The sequence below is a fragment of the Amblyomma maculatum genome, chromosome 1, assembly GCF_055883805.1.
Source record: "Amblyomma maculatum isolate TAMU_Amacu chromosome 1, ASM5588380v1, whole genome shotgun sequence".
Taxonomy (NCBI): domain Eukaryota; kingdom Metazoa; phylum Arthropoda; class Arachnida; order Ixodida; family Ixodidae; genus Amblyomma; species Amblyomma maculatum.
Window position 1 is genome coordinate 117026280 of NC_139344.1, and position 27125 is coordinate 117053404.

The 27125-nt window shown below is 42.7% G+C and overlaps 1 protein-coding gene across 2 annotated transcripts in view; it reads left to right on the forward strand.

Moving 5' to 3' along the window:
• The window catches only part of Nubpl (NUBP iron-sulfur cluster assembly factor, mitochondrial), a 38877-nt gene extending 17510 nt beyond the window's left edge, over positions 1 to 21367 (forward strand). Inside the window, exons 5-11 of one of the 2 annotated variants that reach the window (XM_084588857.1) lie at positions 512 to 551; positions 1025 to 1115; positions 8467 to 8560; positions 9006 to 9212; positions 13897 to 13979; positions 14978 to 15051; positions 19043 to 21367. In XM_084588857.1, coding sequence (XP_084444983.1) covers positions 512 to 551; positions 1025 to 1115; positions 8467 to 8560; positions 9006 to 9212; positions 13897 to 13979; positions 14978 to 15051; positions 19043 to 19049 — 596 coding nt within the window. In that variant the 3' untranslated portion in view covers positions 19050 to 21367. The remainder of the gene's footprint in view (positions 1 to 511; positions 552 to 1024; positions 1116 to 8466; positions 8561 to 9005; positions 9213 to 13896; positions 13980 to 14977; positions 15052 to 19042) is intronic. The other variant, XM_084588858.1, reaches the window with a different exon arrangement.
• Positions 21368 to 27125: the final 5758 nt, after the last annotated feature.

Genomic DNA, 27125 nt, shown 5'->3' on the forward strand with positions numbered 1-27125 from the left:
ATGTTGTCATTATGTGTCATATATTTGATACTTCCCTTTTTTTTTTTTTTTTTGATAGGGCCATTTCATTTCAAAACAAGGGTGACATTTGAAATAAGAAATAAGGTGGATGTTGTGAAGCTCTACAATAGGGCTTGAAGGGGAGGGGGACAGAGTGTGTTCTTGTCTCACATGATGAAATGATTTACTAAAAGCCCTCATAGCTAATTTTTTCTTGTGGAAGCCACAGCTTGTGATATAAAGAAAATAATTAATTCCGCTTAGATATTCCTATAAGCATTGCAGCCTGATGTGTGCATGAATTCGTAAAGCTTTCGTTTAGAGCTTTTCGTGTGATTTTTGTGAAATGGAGAATTTGAAATGTACACATGAAAATGTACAGTTTTTTTTCTGTACATAGTGCATGTGTGACTATTAATCTGAGGTGTGCTGAGCTATTTGTGTTTGCTTTCGTTTCTTTCCATACGGAAAAAGCATTGATTTTGTTTTTTGCTTTTTTTTTTTTTTGCAGAAAACCTCATGAAACCTCTGGTCAACTATGGGATTAAGTGGTAAGATAACTCTTGTTTGTCTGGATGATATATATAATAATCCCTAGCTTTTTGGGCTGCTTGAGCTAGATCAAATCAAATCAAATCAAATTGTTTTATTTCACCAGATGCTTGCTCGTAAAATAATGCAATACAGTGTTATGAAGGACCATATTTGGTGTCTTTACTTTATGTTTAAGCCTGGCAACAGACACTTCACAATGGCATCACATGAAGAATGCTGGTGGTAGATTGTTTATGTTTATGTAAATTTTGCTAAAATGTGGCAGTTCAGCCATGTTTTTTTTGTCAGGATCACTGCGAATGTAGTCTCGCCTTTTCTTGTTTGTAATCCTCCTTCTGCTGCAACCTGTTTAGTTGTGCTGATGCTTCTGGTTTGAAGTTCAAATTGTCAAGCTAGCTTGCCTAGCTAATTGCTTTCATTGCACTGATGCTTGTGCATATTGTCACCCTTTTCTGCCTGAACAATGCAGCATGTCCATGGGGTTTTTGGTTGATGAAAAAGCACCCATTGTTTGGCGAGGACTCATGGTGATGTCTGCTATTGAAAAGCTTCTCAGGCAGGTACGGTCAAACTGTGTGCCCTCTTCACATGCTCTGCATTTTTCACTAAGCTGAGATGTATTGTATGCCATTCACTTGTTTATGTGTTAAAATGTAGTTTTGTAGCTTTTTTATAGTCTTTCATGCTTGACACCTGGATATAGATAGTATATACTGTTTCAAGCACAGTGTCTGTGTCACTATTAACTGTTTATGTAACTGCCAACCTCCAGCTGTGCTTGCCACAGGTGTTTGTACCAGTATTGCTAATGGCTAGTCACACTCATCCAACCATAAAGACTAGGTATGGTCAGCAGTTGCATTGGTTGTAATTTTCTATGTTAGGGGGTGGTAGTTCCACATGAAAATACACACATTTGGTGCCTTTACTGCATGTTTCAAGCTTGGTAACAGACATTTTATAATGTTGTCACACGAAGAATGCTGGTGGGGGCAATGTCCCCCCCAAAAAAAGCTGCTTTTTGGGGCAGTTCAAACACCATTGTTGATGATATAGCATTTGTTTCCGATATTAATCTAACTTCGTTTGCAACAACATGCAAAGCAAGTGTAGAGCATTGGCATGCACTGAGGGAAAGCCATTTCGAGCCCTCTCTCTTTTTTTTTTTCTCGGCTTTCTTTCGAGCCCTCTCCCGTTCCTTTTCTTCTTTTTCTCTTTTTCTCTCTGGCTAACCCATTTTCACAGTTTGGCACTGGAAAACCCCAGCAGGGTGCCAGCCTCAATTAGCTCTTTCAGATTAACGATTCACCACGAATGGTGCCGACACTCCCAGACATGCATAGAGTGAGTGGGGTAGCTGCTCTGGTCTCAAAGGAGATGCCCTCGATTTGCGTGGCAAGCTAAGCCGGAATTCAGCTACCTGTAGTTACAGAAAGGGGTGGCCGTTTGGTGTCCAGCTTACTTCAGAATGACAGCCTGAGGGGCAAGTTGGTGCATGATGAAATGAACGGCGGCGCAACAAGGACACAAACAAGAGACACCAATGCGCAAAGAACGCATAAAAGGGCCCACTGTAGAAGAAAGGTACTGCAGAATAACAGCCTGAAGGGCAAATTGGTACATGATGAAATGAACGGTGGCACACCAAGGACACAAACAAGAAACAGACACTACATGCACACAAAAACATATAAGGGCCCACTGTACAAGGAAGATATTTCAGAATGGCAGCATGAGGGGCGAGTTGGTGCATGACGAAATGAATGATGGTGCAACAAGGACAGGTTTGTGTCCTTGTTGCACCGCCGTTCATTTCGTTGTGCACCAACTTGCTTCTCAGACTGTTATTCTGAAGTACCTTTCTTGTACAGTGGGCCCTTATATGTTTTTGTGTGCATATAGTGTCTCTTTCTTGTTTGTGTCCTTGGTGCGCCGCCGTTCATTTCATCACGCACCAACTTGCCCCTCAGGCTGTTATTCTGAACTACCTTTCTTGTACAGTGGGCCCTTTTATGTCTTTGTGCGCATGTAGTGTCTCTTTCTTGTTTGTGTCCTTGTTGCGCCACCATTCATTTCGTCACGCACCAACTCGCCCCTCAGACTGTTATTCTGAAGTACCATTCTTGTACAGTGGACTCTTATAGTGTTTGTGTGCATGTAGTTTCTTTCTTGTTTGTGTCCTTGTTGCACCACCGTTTATTTCATCGTGCACCAACTTGCCCTTCAGGCTGTTATTCTGAAGTACCTTTCTTGTACAGTGGCCCCTTATATGTGTTTGAGTGCATGTAGTGTCTCTTTCTTGCTTATGTCCTTGTTGCGCCGCCATTCATTTCGTCACGCACCAAATCGCCCTTCAGACTATTATTCTGAAGTACCTTTTGTACAGTGGGCCCTTATATGTGTTTGTGCGCATGTAGTGTCTCTTTCTTGTTTGTGTCCTTGTTGCGCCACCGTTTATTTCATCATGCACCAACTTGCCCTTCAGGCTGTTATTCTGAAGTACCATTCTTGTACAGTGGACTCTTATAGTGTTTGTATGCATGTAGTGTCTTTCTTGTTTGTGTCCTTGTTGCACCACCGTTTATTTCATCATGCACCAACTTGCCCTTCAGGCTGTTATTCTGAAGTACCTTTCTTGTACAGTGGCCCCTTATATGTGTTTGAGTGCATGTAGTGTCTCTTTCTTGCTTATGTCCTTGTTGCGCCACCGTTTATTTCATCATGCACCAACTTGCCCTTCAGGCTGTTATTCTGAAGTACCTTTCTTGTACAGTGGGCCCTTTTATGTCTTTGTGCGCATGTAGTGTCTCTTGTTTGTGTCCTTGTTGTGCCACCATTCATTTTGTCACGCACCAACTCGCCCCTCAGGCTGTTATTCTGAAGTACCTTTCTTGTACAGTGGCCCCTTATATGTGTTTGAGTGCATGTAGTGTCTCTTCCTTGTTTGTGTCCTTGTTGCGCCACCGTTTATTTCATCATGCACCAACTTGCCCTTCAGGCTGTTATTCTGAAGTACCTTTCTTGTACAGTGGCACGGCCGCTCGATGGAAGCGCACTAGGTGCGGCCTGCTACGTCGCCCGAAACCGGCGGGAGGCGCCTATTTCCAGTCGCCACCGCCGCGGCTCCACCGTTCGGGGACAGCCGCGCGCGGAGAGCAGCGCCTGGCTGCGCTTTGAGGGAGGCGTCGGCGTAGTAGAAGCCTTTTATTTTAAGGATATAAGAGCTCCGCTTCACACAGTTTGGCAACAAGAATTAGTATATACTGTCATGTCTAGTGTGACCATGTCAGCATTTAGCACTTGCTCGGCAAGGATGTATACTGGAGTGTACCCCGAAAAACTTATAGTGACGGTGGTTCAATCGATTGGAGAACTCGCATTACCATGATGTTGCATTCGGATCCAGTTGTTCGTCACATTAAAATGTGACCCGGCTGTGAACAATTCGAAGCTGTTCAGCTGCCATGGTAGCCTAATGAATAACCACTTAATTAACTATGTCGCAAATTCCGTGTGTTATTTTGCATTCCATTTACTCATTTCTGCATACAGCTTTTATACACAAATTGACGTCAACCTGTTCTAAGCTGCCAGCGCTATCCAATAAAAAAATGTTCTACTATGAGCAACCTCTGTGAAAATGCGACATGTAACCAACCTTTCTATCTCATTGTGACAAATTTTACAGTGGAAATATGAAGATGCTTATTAGGTTAAATCTAGATGGTAACCTGGATCTTCTACTCAGTTGGAGACATTAAACTTTGTACGCCAGAACGCTATCCGTCATGGCTTCCCGCATTTTGCATGACTGGACAAAGTAAGCGCGCTTGATAGAGCCGGTCTGCCTGAAGGTGCTACGTATATGCGCCGAAAGTTTTTATTACTATTTTTATTGGCTGCTCGCAAACCCATACAATTCTTGCTGGTTCGTAATTTTCAATGGAAGAACGCGCATCGAGTTTTGCTGTTGTGAAACTCTTAGCTGTGATCACAAGAATGTTCACGCATCAGAGCGCAACTGCAGCCGAGATTCAGTGAGCAGCCGAGTACGCTTATTTAATGGCCACACAAAAAAAGGAAGAAAATTACCAATCGCAGACGGAAAACCTTTCTTGAGAGAGTATGCCATAGCCATAAACATCGCTCCACTGTTGAGTTGACATTTCCAGCCCAGCTCGCTATCAGTGGGGGCAGCAACTTAATGATATCTTGCATAGCGCCTTAGCTTGGGCACGATCATTGTTTTTATAGATTAGCTGCAGGTACTGTGTACAGTGAGAAAACAATGATGAAACCAAAAGTTTACACAGCTTGCTACTTCACCGGACCTCTTCAGACTTCATCATCCTGTTAATGAAGGTGCTCGTAAGCTGACAAAGCTTGATTACTTCCTTTGCGGGGTACATCAAGCCTCCATTGTCCTTGGTTTTCATTAACCTGTAACTGGTCCAGTTGACTATATTTCCTGCAACAGGCTCTTGCTCGACTGACATGTCGCCTCAAAACCATTACCAAATGTCGCATAAATTAAGCAACAACCTGGTAGTGATAAACAAAACTTGGGGTTCTTAAGTCTTCTTGAGGAGCCTCGTTAAAGTGCCTGCACTTTGCTACCTGCTTATTCACCGTATCCCGTAATTGCTGCCTCTGTCGCATATCATTAGAATGCAACCTTAAGCCACCACATTATATGAAATAGCACCCTACACATAGCTATATAAAGCGCCTCTTTACCGAAGCCGTACGAGCGTGCCCTATAGGAGTATAGTGTGCCTGACTTGGGATCTAAGGGTCCCGCTTTCAATAATTCCCCTTTCACCCTTACATCTTATTGACTCTCTCTGGTTTGGCAGCTCCTGCCACATTCAACACGTCATGTGTTCTCATAGCGCCAAAGGTGTCTGGCTATATCACCAACTAAAGTGCCTCTTACCAGAGAGGTTTTTTTCCGACTTTCCACCGACAGAGTGGGCGCCGGATTTTCTGTGGAACGTGGCTTTTCATTTTATCGCATTGGCTCAAACAGTCTCAACAGTATAAACAAATGTTGTATGCACAGCCTCCTTTACTTGCAAGGCCACTCAGACTAGCGCGGCAAAATTTAGAACAAATTGCATGCTTATATAAAAAAACAAACAACCTTCGTAGCTTTTTCTGATATGTCCTCGCAACATAACCTGCGAGAAAAGCTTTTGGTGCTACCTAATTGTGTTCATCTGCTTCACAACACATCGTTAAAAATTCTAGTTCACTGGCCAGCTCCCTGGTAACTAAATAGATTAAACAACATGTCGGGAGCACAAGAAAAGAGGATGACACAACTAGCGCGGTTGTGCCGTCTTCTCCTGTGTTCCCGTCACGTTGTTTGCACGGTTAACCGATAATTAATCACCAACAAGTCCAATCTGCTTTCCCTTGTAGCAAATTCAATGGCAGCTGACAGGGCATTATGCTTCAGCATCTGGACTTTTTAACCTCAGCGCCGCTTTCATTTCAGAGGAAGCGAGTGCATTTCCACTCCTCGCTGCTGTCTTTGCCTGAAGCGAGCTCAGCGGATAAAATTAGAGGGTCTCTAGATGTCTCTTAAGCGCAGGACGGCGAAAGCCTACCCTTCTCCTATCATTTGCCTCTCATCGTTTGCCACAGTACGTCATTTCAAGACGTCGTTTGATATATTGGTCGTTTCTCAGTCATGATGAGTCTGCCTGCGTAGTCATTGTAGCCCTTATCACTCATAACTAAGCAAGTTACTCATTTAGAATCAGCAGTTGTCATTACATGTCGTCGTTTCACATATTGGTCATTTCGTAGTCATTAACAGTAATGATGAGTCATGCCTAGCTATTATAGTCATTACCATAAATCGCTAAGCATTTTTACTAACTTCTAATCAATTGCGGTCATTACTTGTCGTAGTTTGATATACTGGTCATTACAAATCATTTTAGCCATTATTAACCATTATTAGTCATTAACATTAGTCATTACCTCTATCAATGTCTTTTTATAACTTTTATTGATTGCCTATCACCATCAATCATATTCATTTTTAATCTCCCTTCTTGCACGTCCGCTTTTGCGACAGGCACACCAGTGCACAGATGCGACGCACAGACAACAGGCAAAGCTTCTGCGCATAGATTTTCGCTCCATGAGCCTAGAACGGCTTTCGCCTTAAAAAACAAACGCATCCAGTCTCAACGTTAACGTGCTTGCACATGCGCACACAAAAAAGTTTGCGTTTACCACGCAGATGCGAGGCGAACGCGCCCAGAAAGGAAGCAAACCGCGCGCTCAGAGCCGGCGACCCCGGCGGCGACGTGTCTCCGAACAGTGGCGCCCTCAGCAGAAATAGCGGGCGCAACTGTAAACTCCCCAAGGACGCGCTTGCCCATTGACGGCGGCGCACTGGGTGCGATGGATGCGCACCCAGTGCGCATCCATCGAGCGGCCGTGACAGTGGCCCCTTATATGTGTTTGTGCGTATGTAGTGTCTCTTTCTTGCTTATGTCCTTGTTGCGCCGCCATTCATTTCGACACGCACCAACTCGCCCTTCAGACTATTATTCTGAAGTACCTTTTGTACAGTGGGCCCTTATATGTTTTTGTGCGCATGTAGTGTCTCTTTCTTGTTTGTGTCCTTGTTGCGCCACCGTTTATTTCATCATGCACCAACTTGCCCTTCAGGCTGTTATTCTGAAGTACCATTCTTGTACAGTGGGCCCTTTTATGTGTTTGTGTGCATATAGTGCCTCTTTCTTGTTTGTGTCCTTGTTGCACCACCATTCATTTCATCACGCACCAACTCGCCCCACAGGCTGTTATTCTTTCCTAAACCAGACAGAGCAAAAATTTCAGTTGAAAGCATATTTGTGTTCTTAGTCATTTCATGGCCATGCAGTGGAGTACTAAAAAACGGAGGAGCAGCACTTCGCACGAGCTGTATAGTTTTGTGCATAACCACAGTGGTGGCGAAATGTTTTGAGTATATGCCTCATTTGCGGGAGATGTGGGATTCGATCCATAGTACAGTGCAATGGCCACAAACTTTCATGTGATTTGTTGCTTGGCTCATCAGGGATGAATTGCCTGAAATATGGTCTGCTAGCACCACGTAGAAAAAAAAACAGTTAGTGCCTTAGTATGTTTTTGGATAATGATGGCCTTGTGGCATAGAGAAATCAATGTCATCATCACTTTCAAAGCATAATCATTATTGCATGCCATCTAGCACTGATCCTCTGCGTTACTGAAGGTTCATAGCTGTCGACTTCTTGAAGGCCGTGCATGGTATGGTGTCATAATGAGAGGCTGTTTGTCAGCAAATATTTTCTTTGCGCATGCTTTTCAAAGGCTAGCATTTGTTCAAGGGAGTACACCTGTGAGATCTGACACTATTAGTGTTACAAAAATTATAACTGGTTTCTGAAAGTTTCCATGCTGGTACAGTTTTGAAGATTTTGTAGAATATTATAGTAGGCCATGACATTTGGCGTACTTGAGGTGTTGAAAGTGCTAAGAAAATTTTCATTCCACATTGCACTGCGGATCAAAAACGAATCTACTATTATGACAAATTGACAGGGCCCCAGACAAAAGCTAAGGTTGCTTCTACACTTGACATAATTAGGGCTACATTAACACATGATAGACAAGAGAAGCTGGGCATTGCTTGTTTGTCTGGCATATTTTTTTTATTACTGTTAAACCTTTATATATTGAAATTATTCTCTGGCTCTAAGTGCAAAGGAGGTTTCTTGCTGATAACGGAATTCCCTGCAGCATTGAGGCTTTGTGTGGTCTGGACGACTTAGCCGGATCAAGGTTCTGCTGTATGGCTATGCAGTTGCATGGCTAAGCTTCTGGGAAGATTTTATACGTAGATGTCTTGTTGCTTTTGTGTTCTAGGTCGCATGGGGCCCACTGGACTACCTTGTTGTTGACATGCCACCAGGAACAGGGGACACGCAGCTTTCCATCTCTCAGAACATCCCTGTGTCAGGTGATGCTGTTGACTGCTTGTGCCTTGATATTTTGTTGTGCAAAAGTAAAATCCCTGCTGCTAACACTAGCCCATTAGACAGACTATGAGCAGTAAGCTTCATTTGTGTATAGGGATACTCATGAACAGTCAAATAAAGCTAATAATAATTTCTGTGGCAGTGGCTGATGAGTTATAAGCTAGTTGCTTTTAGCCTCCTCACTTTTAAATACTTTTAAATGCCCAACTAGGAAAACCTGTGACTATAGAAGCAGTAGTTCTCTTCTGCTCGTACAGAATCGTCTGCTTTCTTATCTGGTACCTGCACTTGTCATTGTGGCACTGCTTTAAGCTCACCTCGACTCTTGAGGAAGTCAAAACGCCAACAGCTTACTGCATGGCAAAATGCTTTGATTCACCTGCGATAAACTTGTGTTATTGGTGTTGTTGTTTTCTATCACTGCAGGGGTTGTCGTAGTGACAACACCTCAGGAGATTGCACTAATTGATGCTCGGAAGGGTGCTGAGATGTTCCTGAAGGTCAACGTGCCTGTGCTTGGATTAGTGCAGAACATGAGTCACCTGTCATGCCCGAGCTGTGGTCATGAGTCTCACATATTTGGCAAGGATGGTGCCTATGAGCTTGCACAGGAGATGGCACTCGACATATTAGGTATGTGGACACTTGATGGTATTCGTCGCTGCTTTGTGTATTGAGGATGAGTAAGAATGATATTTTCTTATAATATTGGGCTTGATGCAGCTAAAATTTCAACGACTATTATTTCATAATGTTGCTCAGTATATGAAAAGGGCATCAAATTAATTCAAAACCCTTGACAGTGATATTTCCCACTGCTAGTAGTGTAAGGCATCAGCCATATTGCTTGGTAACACAACTGAGGAGGGACAAGCATGCTGCATGTTTCCAGTTTTTATGCAGTGCCTTCTGCAGCAGCCATATGCTTGACTCAAGTGAAGAAATGCATTCCTTTATTTAATGAGATCAAAACCAAATCATGGCATTTATAAAAAGGAGAGAGGGAGAATAAACTTTAATGAGAAACAGGCCTTGAGAGTTAGACAACCAAATGATTGCGGTTGTCCTCATTTCAAAACTTGTAGTAGCCCGAGCTACTTCCCAAATCGGGTCAGTGAGCTTTAGCTGATCTTCCTAGGACTCGATTGTCATTTAAAGGCCCACTGCCCACTCTCCGGTCAAAAATATTTTCTTTCCCGGTGACCAGAATGCAAGGCCGCAAAACGTTTTTGTATAGAGTAATTAATAACGCAGTTACAGCCACCGCAATCAACCGATTTTGTATTTCAATCACCTTCCATTCTCTCTTAGAGGTTTTTCACTCTTGCCCAGCCAAATTTCCCTTCCTCCTCCGCGTTTGTCGGGAGGTGGGGCGTCTTGTGGAGAATGCTGACTTTTTTTTTTTCCTTTGTGTTTGCTGTCTCGTGCACGTTGGGCCGAGTCACCGAACCTCTCTTCTAAAAGGGAGAGAAAACGAGAGGTTGCTTTGGAGTGAAAGCAAGGGAACGAAACGGGTCAGGTAAAAGTGCGCAGCGAGCGGCGGACACAATTAATGGTGTACGCCCGCCCTTCACCCGTCAGTCAGCGAGATGAAAAAATGGATGTCGCTGCGATCTTGACATCAGCCTTGCAGCTCGACGGGCCAATGTAGAGAGCGGGGAAGCTGGTTTCCAAAGGAGGGGATGAGAGAGCTTTGATTTGTATTTTTGCTGCTTTGTGGCGTGCGTATCGCTGTAGCATTTTGCATAGACTATCTCCGGTACTTGATCAAAGCATTGGGCTCTTTTTCTTAAAAGGTCATACCCTGGACAGTGGCCCTTAAAACCTCCATTGCTCTTAAGGTGTATCGGCTGTATTTAAAGTATTAAGTTGTTAGCACACATCCATGAAACATAGAAAAGCATGGTGTTATTCGTGTAATGTGTGTGACATGATGTGTAATAAAGTAGCTGTGTTGCTTAGACAAGTTTGGTTGTTGTTTTCAGAAGTTGTGCATGGATGCATTTGCCCATGAATTATTCCAAGTTCTTATGTTTTTTTTGAAGAGTGGTGAATGCCTAGGTTCACATTGCCAACCCTAGGGATTTCCCCCTAGATCTAGGGAAATTAAACGTTTAAAGAAAAAGGGATTTTTGATATAATCTAGGAAAATTTGGTTTTCTCGATGGGTATGGGTCATTTTTATTTCTCGTTGTGAAGCAGGGCTCGTTGCTCGCCGGTTCTTCACCACAATTTGTGCGATGTATCGGTGTCACTATGGCCAGTACGCGAGCCGCGTCGGGCGCTCTTCCCCGCTGACAGGGCGCCGTCTCTACTAAAAAACAGTATTGCTATTGCAATAAAAAAAAAAAAAGAATAGCGGAGCCTTACTCGGGTCGCGATGCGTGCGCCCCTTGCGGCGGAAAGGGCAGACCGTCCTGGATAGGTGGCTTCCCTGGATACGCGCGCCTGGCCCGGCCGTGCCGCACAGACGCTGCATTCATACATGTATGCAAAGCTGCCCGCACATGGGTCGCATTCCTCCTCCGTTCTTTGTATTCGCGGCATTCTTTGGTCACAGTATGCACACATATATTGGTGTATTGCACTCTGCTATAGCTGTAAATGTACCTTCAAATTATTAGGTAAAGACATAGTCAACACTTTATCTTGTATCGTCATTTAAAAGCTCTCCTTTCTGTTTGTATGTACTGTTTTGTTGCAATATTCAATTATTATTATTTGATGATCACCACTTGTGTACCCAGTGTACAATAAACAGTTCTGTTAAAAAATGAATCATTTCAAATTTACAGCTTTCAAAGTTGGTACAACGTGGGGTAAAAGCGTCTCTGGGAAATAACAGAGCTTGCGATTCAACTACACATCTTTTTTTTCCACGCCAGAACATTTTTAACCGTATCTAGGGAAATTTAGGGAATTTCTAGTTACATTTTGGGGGAGAGGTGGCTTTCGAGGTTGGCAGCACTGAAATTAGGCCAACACTGTAAGTGGAAAACAACTGTAGTGAATTTTTGTTGTAATAAAATCCGATGGCTGAGCCTTTCATGGCTGCTGGATTTGTTCAGCTGCTAAAGATTCATTGCTGATAAATTTGGAGTCGATGCAGGCATATCTTTTCTGCCACTCCAGTTAAATCTCATGATCCTCGTGATGATTTCAAGTGTTTGAGGTTTGCTTTTGTTTAATTTTTATATTGCTGCAAACTTTTCAAATCTTTATTTGTTCTTTTTCGACAGCCGCCAGCATGCGGCCTTATCATCGTGATTGTAGCGCATGAATCGATTATGTACTCTTTGTTCATGCTCGTTGCCGCGAGACGCCGCTTTATCATTTCCTTTGTCGCGGCAGATGCTTCAAGATGTATCGCGAAGAATTCCAGCCACGTGCTTGTTTTTCTACAATGTTACAGATTATGCTAGTCACCGTTGGCAGTTTTATCTAGATGTTTTTTCGCTGCTTTTAAATTGAGTGCTGATGAGTGGAAGAGGCATTCGTGGATCGACGACCACTGAGCATGAATGTTACTATTGCCACTGCCAGTTGCTTAGTTCTTTTGCGGGTGCAAGTCGGCCCAATAAAGAGTTGATTCCTGTAAGATCAAGTCTCCTCATTTGTTGCCAATGGCATTGTTGCCACCACGTGACAATATTTAAGTCCTGCTTTCTTCTTCTAACTGTAGTAGAAGTACACTAGCAACAGTGATTGAAATGGTAACTAACAGCCAGGTGCATAATCCTTCATTTTATTCTCATTGCTAGAAAAAATACACCTGACAACACAGCAGTACAGAAATGCCCAGGGGCAGCAATACATGTTCGTACTTTTTGCTTCTTTTAGGCTTATAAAAGATTCATTTTTCAGTGCTTGTGGCCTCTCTGTATATTCGACAAGGGTAAATGGGTAAAACATCGGCCTAGGCCAGCTTCAGTTTGGCTTCAGTGTTCTTTTAATGCGGGATTAAAATTTCACACTTGAGGAAACAGTTTAAGGGGTAGCTGTGATTACGAAATTCTGATTGGCGGCTTAGTGGCTATGGTACTTGGCTGCTGTGCCTAAGACCATGGGATTGAATCTTGTCCGTGGAAGCCGCATTTCCTTGAAGGCAAAATGCAAAAGCATCTATTGCTGTGCAATATCCCTGCATGCTAGAGAACCCTAGGTGGTTGAAATTAATCTGGCACTTTTTTCTACAGCATCTCTCATAGCCTATGGGCAGCTTTGAGACATCCAGGGCCATGCAACCATACTCTGTCACATAAAGTATTGTTGTGTGAGATTGCTGTATTTTCTGCTGTGGCAGGCCATTGTCTACCTGGTACAAGGCTGCAAGCAGATCAGTTAGGGGAAATGAGGGTGCTCATTATAATACATGAAGGAAAGAAGCCAACAGTCGGCGAGGCCAAGGAAAGCGTTGGGGATGGTACTTTAAGTATGTTTTTAATTTTTACTTCGATAATCACAGAAATTAGTAATGTAATATGTTTAGGGGAAATATAATTAAACACAAAGTAGAAGAAAAAACAACGTGCCAATGGTGGGAACCGAACCCACGACCTCCGAATATCGCGTCCGGTGCTCTTGTTGGTTGGTTGTTCATCAATCCATTTCATCCACAAGTGGCTGAGAAAGCCTTTGTTTCACTATCAAATGTAATTCATCAAGCAACACATCCTAGATTGGGCCTCTTAAATATCTGTTTTTATGCTTTCAAAGTAATGCGATGTAGTTAAACTGTAATGAACTAGTTATTTAAGGTAGTGATACGCTTTAAGGTTTTATTGAAATTAATCATTGCTTATGTGCACTACAGAGGAAGTGAGAAGATAGACTTAAAACTCTGGAAGTTAAAAATGAAGAAGGGTGGTAGCACTGCTAGCCGTGCTGTCCTCTAGTCGTAAACCTTATTTCAGTAAAAAATAAAGAAGTGTGATTAAAAAAAAAAAAAAACTTATATTATGATTTGTGTATATGGTGCATTATTTTAACAAACCTTTGTTTTCTTTCTGTTGGATAAAGCAAACCATTTTCTTCCATACTAAATAGTGGACAGCCATTTTTACATTGCACTGCCTGCATCTTCGTGCTGCATAAAGTATGTTACTTTTGTGGGGGCTGTTTGGGTGAAAGGGAAATAGTAGTGTAAAGTTGACCTCATGTATGTTTGTTTATGTGCTAATCAGCAAACAAATGTTGAAAACATGAGCTCATTATGAGACCTCGTTACACATGTTTATATCTAGCGTATTTAGCACCATCATTACAAATAATCATTTTAAATAAAGTTAAAGAATATAATTCATTTTTGTACCTCCAGGAGATGTTCCACTTGACATAGAGATAAGGGAGAGCTCTGACAATGGCCAACCGATTGTAGTGTCCAATGCAACTTCACCTCAGGCAAGTATATAATTGCATTCCTTCTTTTTCCTCTACTGTTTCAAAATGCTTTTATGAAATGCTGAAAAGACCTACATATTATTAAAGGAAATACAATATGAATGCAATTGACAGTGCTGCATATATGTTGTGTGAGAACTTTCTTTTAGCCAGCATTTGAATATATTGAAGCAGTAGCAGCAGAAATTTACGATTTTTTCTTCTCACGTAAGTAACAGAGCTTGGCCGCCGTTCTGCTGTTTCCAGTAAAACTGCAAGCAATAGATGCGATAGGCTAACAGTGGCAAGTATGGGTTGCGGAAATTAGACTTCATCATTATATTGGGGAACTTTATCAGTTTTTGTTGATTCCTTACAACTGTGGACTGAAGTAAACACTTTGCAAATTTGACAAGGTTACCATCGTTTTGAGAATCAGATGCTCAAAGAATCACCAAAGCATGTCATTCCATGTTCAGAGAGGGTTGGATACTTTGTACCACATTCCTGAATTTTAGAAACTGTGCTGAAAAGTATCTTTTACAAATAGTTTATTTTTGGAGCGTTTTAATATCATTGGTAACTTAAACTAGTGGCTGCCATATGAAAAAATTCTTGCCAAAAACAAGCCGGGAAAATTTTCCACAGTATACAATGCTCTCCACTTATAACAATATTGAGAAAGCTAGAAAATTGAATCGTTATAGCTCTTTTTGTTATATTTGAACTGGCAAAAAAAAAAAAAGAAAAACAAACAAACAAACACAATAGAGCATGCCTGCCTATTTTCTCATGCATGTAGACTTGCCTACTATCAGCGATAAGTGAATCCGGTATCATCACAAATAATTGTGAAGAGTACTGAACACATTATTACAGGATACATAAGTAGCCTTAAAATAACTTAAGCATGCTTTAAGCAGTCAGAAATTTGTGCTCGCTTGAGCACCTGCTAAATCTTGACTATCGCTTTTAGAATCGCTTCCCATAACACTGGCAGCAGTCCTTTTTGCATGCAGGAACTAATGAAACCGGTCAGCTACTGGATGAACTGCAGGACATCCCAAGCCTTGATGATCGTTGAAATCTTAAAGTATGAATGCTCATATTATTTCGCGAGGCTTCCAACTTTTAAACCCAGCCGAAAATCGCAATGAATCTGCCGTTTCATCTCGAGATCTAGTGCACTGTCATCTCTGTCAGCACTATCTTCCACGGATGCACAATTGGTTGATGGTGATGATGATACGGCTGCACTGTTTCTGCGGCGACAGGCAGTGATTGTGACGATAGGTCTCATTTCCTAACTGCACGTAATGCCGCTCGCGGATTTCTCCACACAGGTTTCTTTTGTGGCACCCATGTTGAGTTTTTACATCATTCTCTTCTTAGTGTATTATTTTTTGTCAAACAGTCAGACAAATGATAAGTGGGAGGCTTAGTGCGTAACAGACAAGGACAAGAGAGGCACACAGGACGAGCGCTAGCGCTCGTCCTGTGTGCCTCTCTTGTCCTTGTCTGTTCCGCGCTAAGCCTCCCACTTATCATGTATTACCAACTAGCCCAGAACTCTACTTTGCTCAAGTCAGACAAATTTTTATGGTAAACATCTTCCGGCCGACCAGAAAGCTATTGTATCCGTTATGCTGCTGATAATCGATCGTTATATATGGCTTATTTTGGCCTAGGGGCAACGGGAAATACTGATAAAACCCAAGAATTTGATCATTATAAGCTATATATCCTTATATCTGGTATTGTTTTAAGTCGGCTACACTGTATAAAAATTTAATAAAAAGCAAAGATGTTGGACCATAAGGAATCTTCGATGGTGGAGTGTAAAGTGTGGGTAAGCTTGCGACCTTTAACACAAGTCTATTAGTGGGCACCTGGGCATGCTCTTAGGAAAATGTAATTGCAGGACCTCTTTGACAGGACACACGCACAGCTCTGACATGCAAGCAGACTCCTGCTACAAGTGACTGCAGAAAACAATCATAATTTGAGGCTACATTGTGAACACTTGGCCTACTATCTTTCTCACCTGAGAAAACTGCATTTCTTCTTCATAACAGGCATTGTGGGAAAGCAGTAGCATGGTACTACGGCATTAACCATCATGCAACAGCAGTGCCTACTTATTCATAACATCGGTGCTCTTCAGCATTGCTGCAGTTAGGAAACTATTTTTTTGTCCAATGCCTCTCTGAGTCTGTATGCATTACTGTATTTACTCGCATAATGCTTGCACTCTTATTTTTCCACGGAATATCGGTGTGAAGTTAAGGAGTGCGGTAATTATGCGGGGAAAATTTTCAAGCAAGTGTTTTGGAGCACTAAAAGCAAATTTAAATTGGTGTGGATCAGGAATCTTAGGCCAGCTATTGTAAATATAACCAAAACATTACTTTCAAGCATAACTTACCTTTGTTATAAAAGTACAGGGCCACCAAAAGCAGGAATTGCTAAAGCACTTTATTTACCGCACGCAGCCTTACCATCACTCCCTGTGTTTCATGGTATAATGTTCACAGCAGACCATACAGTTCTCCTATTGATCAAAGTCTTGATACGAGCCTGTGTCGACATTAAAACCGCTGCACTCTACTCCACATTCAGCTTCAGTTTCTGATGACTCGTCGTCCCACACCAGGTGGTCTTCAGTCGTGTCCAAAGTGTTCGAAATTCCTGTTGTTTTTTTTTTAAGCTTGTGATGACCCCGTTTGCGGCAATCATGCCCCAATGCCTTCAATATCCAACTGCACAGCAGTTCCACAGACGGTCTTCTGATTTTTCTGCCCAGCATCATAGAACGTTTGCCTTTGGTCATCCATTCAGCGTACAGCCTCCAAATGTTATTGTTAACTGGCTTGTTTAAAGATATGCCAAGAGGCTACAGCATTGACTTGAGGCCACCTGGAATAACAGCCTGGACCATGCGTAGTTCTTTCAGCTTGGCCCGAACAGTTTTAGAGGTGACCATGAAAGCTGTCCACGACAAGGAGCGGCAGAAAGAAGCACTCCTGGTCGCCGTCCCCACAGTCTTGATCCAGGTTGATCATTAGATCCACAGTCATCCACCCTATTTCTTGCACCCGTGCGTGCACACCAGGGGGAGCTTACCTTTTGAGAGGGTCTTGCGCTTAAAAATTACATAAGGTGGCAGCTTCCGGCCATTCACCGTTACGCCTATCATAACCATGCACCTCTGCTTTTTGGCACCTGTCATCCTGATGCTCTCCTGTTCTGCCTCCTAGCATGTCAAAATTAAGCGGAGTTTGGTTCGCGTTGCCTATCTGAGAGCAAGAAGTTTTTCTCCTGTCAAATTCCTAATGAATTTATGAAAGTCAACGACTTTATCTTCATTGCGGAGCATTAACCGCGTGGCCCACCCGTTACTAGCCCAGAAATCCTTGCACTGGGATGTGTTCCTTCCTTGCGATTATGCGTACTTGGTTCCTTATCAGTTCTGTTGACACGGCGTAGTCATTCGCCCATAGGGCCTTGATGTACCCAAGGATGTACTCTAAGAGTGGCGTTTCAAAGCCGGGAAACTTTCCCCTCTTTAGACCACGGAAGGCCTGGCGCGTCTTGTTGGTCATCTTCAGCTTCTCATGCTGCCATCTCCTGTAACGTACGCAGAACTCATTGATGCTGAAGTGCCTGCTGGTAGCGGAGTTGCTATCGCAGTGTGGCACCAAGAACACGGTAGACGGTGGAACAAAACAGGTAACACGGATGGAACGAAGGAGTAATGACAATGAGGGTCAGAGATACCTCACAAAATGTCGGAACTAAGACTACACAGCGAGCATAACCTATAGTGATAATGACATGCCTGAGCACGCTATCACTGCCTGGTAGTGCATGCACACAACTAGGCTAGCTAGTTTCATTAGCACTCCAATGATGGCACTTGCTACTAGGCTCTCGCGGCAGTAATAATTGTGGTGGTGCAATCATTATGCGATAAAAAAAATTCTAATTTCTGATAGCCAATGTGGGAGGTGCAAGCATTATGCGAGTAAATACTGTATATGACATCGATTCGCTTTGTTCAAAGAAATGCTAGTCCCGAGTAAACTTGTCTAAGTGTCCACTTCATGCTACAGCCGTACGGAATAAAAGGGATGAGAAAATTTCTGTTATTAGCAGTTAGTTGTATAACCTCAAGTAATATGTGATTAAGTTGGCCCAGAATTCCTAGGTATATCACAGTGGTTTCTTAACCAAATGGCTGAACTAATAAAACTGAAGTGGCGTAGACCAAAGGATAAAAGGACATTTTGACTCCCACAAAAGAGCATGGTACACCTAGAAATCTTCAGTGGGAATGAAGGCATTTCTTCAACTTCAGTGTGAACAGCACTTTCATTTCAGAGCAAAAACATCATTTCATTCATCTTTTTTGGTTGATGGCGCTTCATTTTTTGCCATGCACCATCTTGACCAAATGGGCTTCAGTCAAACACTTAATTTTAAGCATGTCTATGCTGCATTGTTTGTTTAACGTGTATGACGTGAGGTTATGCTCTTCAGGATAATACATAGCACAATCTTGCTTTCTTTATCACTTACATTTTTGAAAGTAGAGATTCTTGCAAAATTTTATTTATGTGCTTTTGCAAAGTCAGAAAATGTGAGCCAAGTCGAAGCATATTACTTTTGTCTGGCATAATTTAGTTGCCTTTCTCCAGTAGCTCTTATTCCCATATGTCAGTTCATTTGATACTGTTTGTGCTTTGTGCTTTAATTAGGCCTGAAGAGGTTTCTTCTGTTACCTATCCTGCGAAGAGAGGCCAACTGTTGGTCGCTACATGTAGCATAAGGGTAAGAGGGGGGGATTCCAAGGGAAAACAAGCGTAGCAGGGGGTGACAGAAAGTAGGTGGACGGATCAGATTAAAAAGTTTGTGGGGGTCAAGTGGATGCAGCTAGCACATGACTGGGCTAACTGGAAGAATGTGGGCGGGACCTTTATCCTGCAGAGGTATGATCTGGCTGATGATAATGGTGATGGTTATGAGGATGATCTATTCTACCTGAATATTGATGACTTTTCTTCTTTCTTTTTACTCTTTTACAGGCTTTAGTGTACAAGGATATGGCAAAAAAAATTATCCAGAAGCTGACTGTCTGAGCATGTCTTTGTATGCACTATGCAGTGCTTTGATAGTTCTAACCATCTATGGGGCCACAAGTACAAATTTGTTCCTAATATTCCTACTTTTGAAAATTAAGCCATGCGAATTTCTATAAAATAGCGAGTGGTTTTGTATATGTGCTGTTTGAGCTGAGATAACCTGGAATTTTTAAAAATCTACTTTTTGAGCTATAGAAATGGCTTCTGCAGCATCATAATGCTAGTGTTGGTGGCCATTGCAAAGCTGGTTAATCATGTTAACTAGTAAACTAACTAATTTTTAGTGGTAACATTTTGAATGTTAAATTCTGAACCTCCTGATTGCAATGAAAGGTTTATATAGTAGGATCCTACAACTTAAAGAAAAAAAAAAAACGCTTCCTAACAGGGTCATGGGCCTGCAACATCTTATAATATTAGTACTCTGTTGACTAGTCACAACAGTAATTGAAATCAGCCCATTTTGATAGGAATTCTTGAGCTTGTACCTAATTTTGTCTTGTGATTAGCTTCTTGCTTAGGTGAGAAGAAAACACTTTTGCAGAACTACTTTTTTTTGTTGTGGAAGAACCTTAGGGGTAGACCTGAATATGAGTGGAGCTTTATTGCAGGAGCTTTACTTTTTTATGATTGTAGCTGGCCGTCAGTAACAGCCATATCACTTTTTAGAATTTAAAAAAATGCGGTTATCTTTAGCACTGCGCCTCAGCAAATTTTGCACTTGCTTTTTGAAAAGTGTGCTCAAAACAACGTTCACCATTATAGTATTACTCCATGGTGCATGTATTCACAGTCTTATTCTCCACACCACCTGGTATGGAAGGAGCATAGCTGCTGAGGCTAAACTTTGCCAGGATAGCCAGAACCAACATTTGCAGGCAGTTTGTATAGGCTGGTGCTCTTCCGAGCTCCCAGGGCTTCCCTCTATGGCCTGCATACGTCTGCAGGGTGCTACTTAAACTGAGTTATGTAAATTTTTTGTTCTTGTTTCTTTTCATGTCATGTTGTGTTCCGGCTGTGCTAACTAAGCTTAATACTGTTGCACAGACAAATATACAGAGCAACACAAATCTCATTGTTATGCTGGTAACTTTAGGCAGAGACAGCCTTATACCGTCCACATTCAGTGATGGGGAGAGGAGAATTGCTGCACGCTAAAAATTATTCTAGTGACTTGTGATTGGGCATGTTGTCCAGCCTCTGTCTTGCCCACCCAGGGATAGCAGTGGTGCTTTCCAGAGCAGTCTGCTTCAGCCCACACGAGAGAGAGAGAAGGTAACGTGACACATGGCCCACGGAGTGGCATGTAGTCGCGGGCATTTCATTTTGTGCTTTTTTGAAAAGGGCATGCGATGGCCAAAATCTCCTCTGATAGCAGCGAGGGTGTAATCACGTTTCAAAAAATCCTAAAATATGATGTTTATTACTAAAAGCCAGTTACACACCTTTCATTGCGATCAGGTGCCCAGCGGTAACAGTTAAAAAGTTTAATATCTAATTAGTTATGCAGCTTACTAGCTAACATGATTTACTTGTTTCTCGGTATCTGCCATCATTAGTATTGCAATGCTGCAAAAGCTGTTTTTATAGCTTTGAAACCTGGTTTTCGAAAATTCTGGCTCACCTTTACTGAAGCAGCCCATATCTGCTTTTTTTGTGCTGTTGGTATTGCTTAGCCAAGTGCATGTCAAATGTAAAGACAGTCATCAGAAAAGTGACCAAATAACTGAATGCTAAAATCAAGAAAAGGCCACGTCTTTGGTTTTATTCTCTTCAGTGTGCATTTCGGTGCTCTGTGAATATACTCTCATATTAGGCAAATGTATTATATGTGCTCATTATGATGGACTGTCAGATAAGGTTAGTTTTGATGGCTGAATATGCTGTGCATTATGAATATGCAATGTACAATTGCTGGCAATTAACGGAGTTATGCAGTAAGGTCAGGTAATATGAACAAGCTTGTGCGAGACATGTTATGATCTAATGCCAGCCTGGCCCAAAAGTAAAGTTTGAGTAAAGAGCATGGCTTATTTTTCAAAAGAGCATGTGAACTTGGTTTCACACGCAGCATGTAAACTACATATTTGCATTTATACAATATCACAATAAGCATTATTATGGTGCTGAAGATGGCATTAGCTGCTAGAATACTCCATTTCCTTGCATTGCACTCAAATGCTACCTTGTAGGTTTTTGAAGCATGCACGAAAATGAAAAGAATTCTAGAGGCAATTTATAAAATAAATATTTGTGCTCTGTCTTGTATTAATGGACTAGTTCCTTTATTTGTTCTGTTGTGAGTTAAAGCATGAGTATTAAAAGAGCTCTGCCAGTGCCATTGAAGCAACGGTCTTTTTTTTTCGCCTGCTTTTGGCAAACGTTTCGAAATCATGTGCCAGTTGGCGCAAAATAAACGTGGTCATGTGCCTTTTTTAACCTTCTTTAATTCTGCCTTGTGGAGATCAGGCATTTTGAGCTTGAAGCACTTATTCAACAAGCTCCGCAGGATGAGACGGCTCTAGAGTTATTTTTTTGTATTGAACAGCGTACTGGAGGTATCGCTATGAAAAGCATTAAATTGCATTGTCTGCTAGAGTACAAACTATTTCTTTGCACTTGTGATAAAGAATTCTATTGCTTTGTGTTTCTTGCTGGAAAAAAGTTCAGTACTTCTTGCCTATGGTTCAGCTTTGGCATTCAGAGAAACAGAGTTGATATGAAGTCCATTTTTGCAATGCAGATTTAGATAACATACTTGCAATTTTGATGAACTATAAGCAGCACCATTATTGAACCAAGATGGCAGCCATAAGAAAGACTTCATAATTATCCTGGACGGGATAAAAGTTCTCTTGATTGCACGATTGAATCGCATTGTTTCATTGAGGGTGAGTGCCTAGATTTAGGTAAACACTTGTATTAGTCAGTGTAAAGCCAGAATGAGTGATGAAGTGGACATCATTGACCTGTGTCTGCAAATGTTCACCGTGCAAGTGGAACCACACAACATCATCGCTCTTTCCCATGAATTTTTTAGTGATGTCAAGATCAGTGCCACAGCTTTGCGAAGTAATTGCAGGACACCAAATGTTAATATGGTCACTATGGCTTTGCTTTAATCAGTCATCCGCTTGGATTCTAATCCAGCAAGCTGTACCACCATACCATTTACATGTGGCCATCACTTCACTCAAGCATTTTATGTTGCATTTGTGCAATGTGCTCGTTCCCTGTATTTATTTCTGCACACCTTGGCTTCAGCACAAGCAATGGTTGTGAAACCCAGCACCTGATGTAAAGTTTCACTTCATTTGCTCTGCATAGGATAGCCAAACCACTGAAAAAAAAAAAAAAAAGCCTGCTGAAGCCGACACATTGCACTGTCAAGTGATACCATCGAGCCGGGGCGTGCCCTTGGAGGCTCGACGGTATGTGTGGTAGACACGAGTGCCAGTTTCTGCTTTCACCTGCCGAAATTGTAATTCCTTGGCATGAGATGTATAGAGCATCATTTGCCGATAGGTTTTAGCAGTTAAACCTTGCTATTATGTTAACTTGAGCTGCCTCATTACTTTCTTGCGCTTTCTCAAATGCGCTCATCTCTCCCCATTTGAGTTTCTTCACATTGATGTTTTACTCTGTAAACTGTGAGACACAAGTGCTTAATATAATCCAGCACCAATGCGAAAGTATTAAATGCAGAGAGGAGAGGGAAAACATGCTGATGCTTTTGTTGCAGTCATGACGAGATGCAATTTTGTCAGCGTTGTGGCTGTACCATGACCACCGTTAAAAGGACCAGCTGCAATCACCCTTGTTTACATAAAAGGGAACAAAACTATAATGACATTAAATCAAAGTTCTGCTGGTAACGGAACACATTACCATCGATGCTGTTACTGGCTTGCCTGTCTACAGTCACTACAATTTCTGCCCCCGAAGTTTCCTACTCTTGGGGCTGGTGGCAGTGGGAAAATAATGGGATGGTACCTTTTGGGTTTTTCATATCTTGACATATAAGAAAGGCGTGCTGCAGTGCTTTCAAGCTTTTCGTTTGCTCCAGTTCTCCAGAGACGATATTCGATTGTGCCTGCTATGCAGCATCAACAGTACACAGTGCGAATCTGCTGGGCGAGTTCTCTGTCGACAGGATCGCAGCGCGACAGTAGTCTGGCGTTAAGGGTTGAAAGTCGCTGGTACTTTTATGCAGAAATTATTCATTAATTAAAAACACTAGGTCATGAAGTAAGGACATAGAGTAAGAAAAAGACAGGCAATTAATCATGACGCACCAACTAGCCCAGCTTTCTGCCTTGGCTGCAAAAATTAAGACGAAATCCGAGTGCACTGGCAAAGCCTTTGCAAAGGAGTAAACAAACAGTTCCGAGCTCTGCTGATCCTTGTTAGAGTAGTTTGTGGTTCCAGCACAGCATGGCTTTAGTTTTGTGAAAATTGCCAATTGCTGTGAGCTAGAAAGCATTAGAAACTATGAAAAGGGGGAAAGCAGCTGGACAGGATCAGATAACTGTAGATTTGTTGAAGGACGGGGGGGATATAGTGCTAGAAAAACTGGCCACCCTGTATACGCAGTGCCTGGTGTCATAGACGATACCGGAACCATGGAAGAATGCAAACATTATCCTTATTCATAAGAAAGGGGATGCTAAGGACCTTAAAATTACAGACCAGTCAGCTTACTGTCTGTTACGTATAAGGTATTTAATAAGGTAATCAGTAATAAAATCGGGACAACCTTAGACTGCAATCAAGCAAGGGATCAAGCAGGTTTTCGGAAACGGTACTCTACTATCGATCATATCCATCCCATCAACCAGGTGATAGAAAAATGCTCGGAATATAACTAGCCCTTATACATAGCATTCATTGATTATGAAAAAGCATTTGACTCAGTAGAAACCTCGGCGGTGATGCAGGCATTGCGAAATCAGGGGGTAAACGAGCCGTATGTGAAAGTGCTGGAAGATATATATAGTGGCTGCACAGCAATCATAGTTCTGCATAAAGAAAATAACAAAATTCCCATAAAGAAAGGTGTTAGGCAAGGAGACACGATCTCCCCAGTACTATTCACAGCTTGCTTAGAGGAAGTATTTAGAGACTTGGAATGGGAGCAGTTAGGGATAAGGGTAGATGGAGAATACCTCAGTAATCTGCGATTTGCTGATGACATTGCCTTGCTAAGCAACTCGGGGAATGAACTGCAAATAATGATTGATGACCTAGACAGGAAAAGTAGAAAGGCAGGCTTGAAAATCAGTATGCAGAAGACTAAGGTAATGTTCAACAGCCTCTGGAAGGAACAGCAGTTTACGTTAGGTAGCGAAGCACTGGAAGTAGTAGGCGAATATGTCTACTTAGGACAGGTAGTAACCACAGATGAACCGTGAAAAGGAAATAACAAGAAGCATAAGACTGGGATGGAGCGCATTTGGCAAGCGCTCGCAGATTATGACTAGCAGCTTACCGGTATCGGTCAAGAGGAAAGTATACAACAGTTGCACCTTACCTGTACTCACCTATGGGGCTGAAAAGTGGAGGCGAACCAAGAGGGTTCTACTTAAGTTGAGGACAACACGGAGGGCTATGGAACGAAAAATGGTAGGGGTAACATTAAGAGATAGGAAGCATGCAGATTGGGTCAGAGAAATAACTCAAGTTACTGACATTCTAGTGGAAATCAAGAAGAAGAAATGGGCATGGGCAGGACACGTAGTGCGAAGAGAGGATAACCGATGGTCGCTTAGGGTAACAAACTGGATTCCAAGGGAAGGAAAGCGTAGCAGGGGGCGGCAGAAAGTTAGGTGGGCGGATGAGGTCCGCAGGGATCAAGTGGATGCAGCTAGCACAGAACCGTGGTTAATTGGAGAAATATGGGAGAGGCCTTCGCCCTGCTGTGGGTATAGTCAGGCTGATGATGATGATTATTATTTCGTTGACTGTATCTAAGCATTATGTTCCATGAATAGAGACTGATTTGGTGATTGAAACTGAAGTGAAGGGAAATAATGAAATGAATAAAATGAATGAATAAATAAAAGTTGCTAAATTGGAAATGCTTGTGCTGGAACACTCATACGTCATTCTGTATATTTTATATTGGTGTTACTGTTACTCAAGCAGATGCATGTTAGCATCCCAAAATGCCCTGCAGTAAGAACCATTCCCATTTTCCTGCATGCAATCTGAGATATGTTTACACTTGCTTATTTTTATAGTAATATGGAGAAATTTCAGTATACTTTAGTGCTGGTTTCGCAAATCTCGGACGCTTGGTTAATTTTAAACGGTCTAAACTTTGTGGTGGCTCTTGGCGTGTCATATGGCAGTTTGATCTACCATGTTTGCCTCGAAGATGATATTGTCACGTGGTGGTGACCAGGGTCGATGACTCAAACGAAGAGTCTGTGATTGCACTGAAGAAACTCTATTGGGCTGACTTGTGCCCGCAAAAGATCAACTAAGCAGCTCGGCGGCGGCGATAGCAACAAACGTGTTCGTCGATCGTTGAACAAAGAATGCCCGTCGCACTCGTCAACGCTCAATGGAAAGGCTGCTCAGAACAATCTAGATAATGTCGCAAACTGCTACCAGGCCAAGCTGGAACATTGTAGAAAGACACACGAGTGGCCGGAATCTTCGAGACAGATTTCGTTGCGTCTTGCGCTACAACGGAACTGATAAAGGTGCGACTCGCGACATCGAGCATTAACAAACGAAGAAGACAGAACTGATACGCGATCCAGAATCAGAGTGCTAAGGCCGTATGCCGGCGGCTGTTAAAAAACAACAAATACAGTTTTGAAGGTTTCGCGGCATTACTCCCCCCTCAAAAAAAAAACATAGCCTCGATGTTCCAAAACAAAGCAACTTAAATATAAACAATGCAAAGTTTAAACACCACAGATTCTTTAACACGCGTAATATGGCTTCAATCGTACAACATGTACAATTTCTGGGCGTTCGCGTCGCCGTTGTGATGCTGACGTTCCGTCGGGAATGACTTCATAGTCTAGTGGTCCGACGTGGCGAATGATTTTGTACGGCCCAAAGTATCGACGCAACAACTTTTCACTTAATCCGCGACGGCGAATTGGTGTCCAAACCCACACTTGGTCTCCTGGATTGTACTCTGCGTGGCGTCGTCGTAAGTTGTATCGTCGGCTGTCAGTGCGCTGTGCGAGTCGTCGGGATCCTCTGCATATGCTGCAGGTAGGCTGGGTAGGCGGCGACGTCAAGGTTGCCCTCGTTGGTTACGTGCGGCAGCATTGCGTCAAGCGTCGTCGTGGGCTCCCTGCCGTACACAAGCTTGAACGGGGTCGCTCTGGTCGTCTCCTGGTCTGCCGTGGCGATGATCACGTACGGCAAGATGGCGTCTCAGGTCTTGTGTTCAGCGTCGACGTTCATGTCCGCAATCTTTTTGTTCAGGCGCTACCCTCTTTACACGGGCAGAGTTAACCACGGTTAGCGTAACTGCGGTTACGCGAAACCGTGGTTAGCCCATTTACACGGCAGACCAAACCACAGTTACACCCCTAACCGTGGTTATCGCAAACCGAGTTTGGCGACCTCGGTTTGCGTCGTTAACCGAGGTTATGGCGGCGTCTGTTGACGGAGGCTACTCGTCGGCACTCGAGTGCGAAGTGTACGAGCGTGTCTGCTTCAGCAGTGTACTCGTTTGCCCGTATTGAATATCTGGTGTCTACTGTGCCGCCCGGCGTCTTCGGTTACGGCCTACAGCCAAGCGTTTGCGTACTTAAACTCCGTCCTGTGTTTGCAGTATCGTTTGTGCGGCTTGTTGCTGAGCGCGGAACGTCAAAAAATGCGCAGTCTTAGCTTTATAATGAAAGTGCACAAGTTCGCAACGCTTGCAGCGCGGGATGCTGCGAGCCGGCGGAGGTACGTTACACTTACCGCGGCGGTGTAGCGAGCGAGCGCGGCGAACTACGGCGGGGTGCGTAACCCCCTAGTCGTCGATAGGCCTAAATTATTTCTCTTCGAAGCC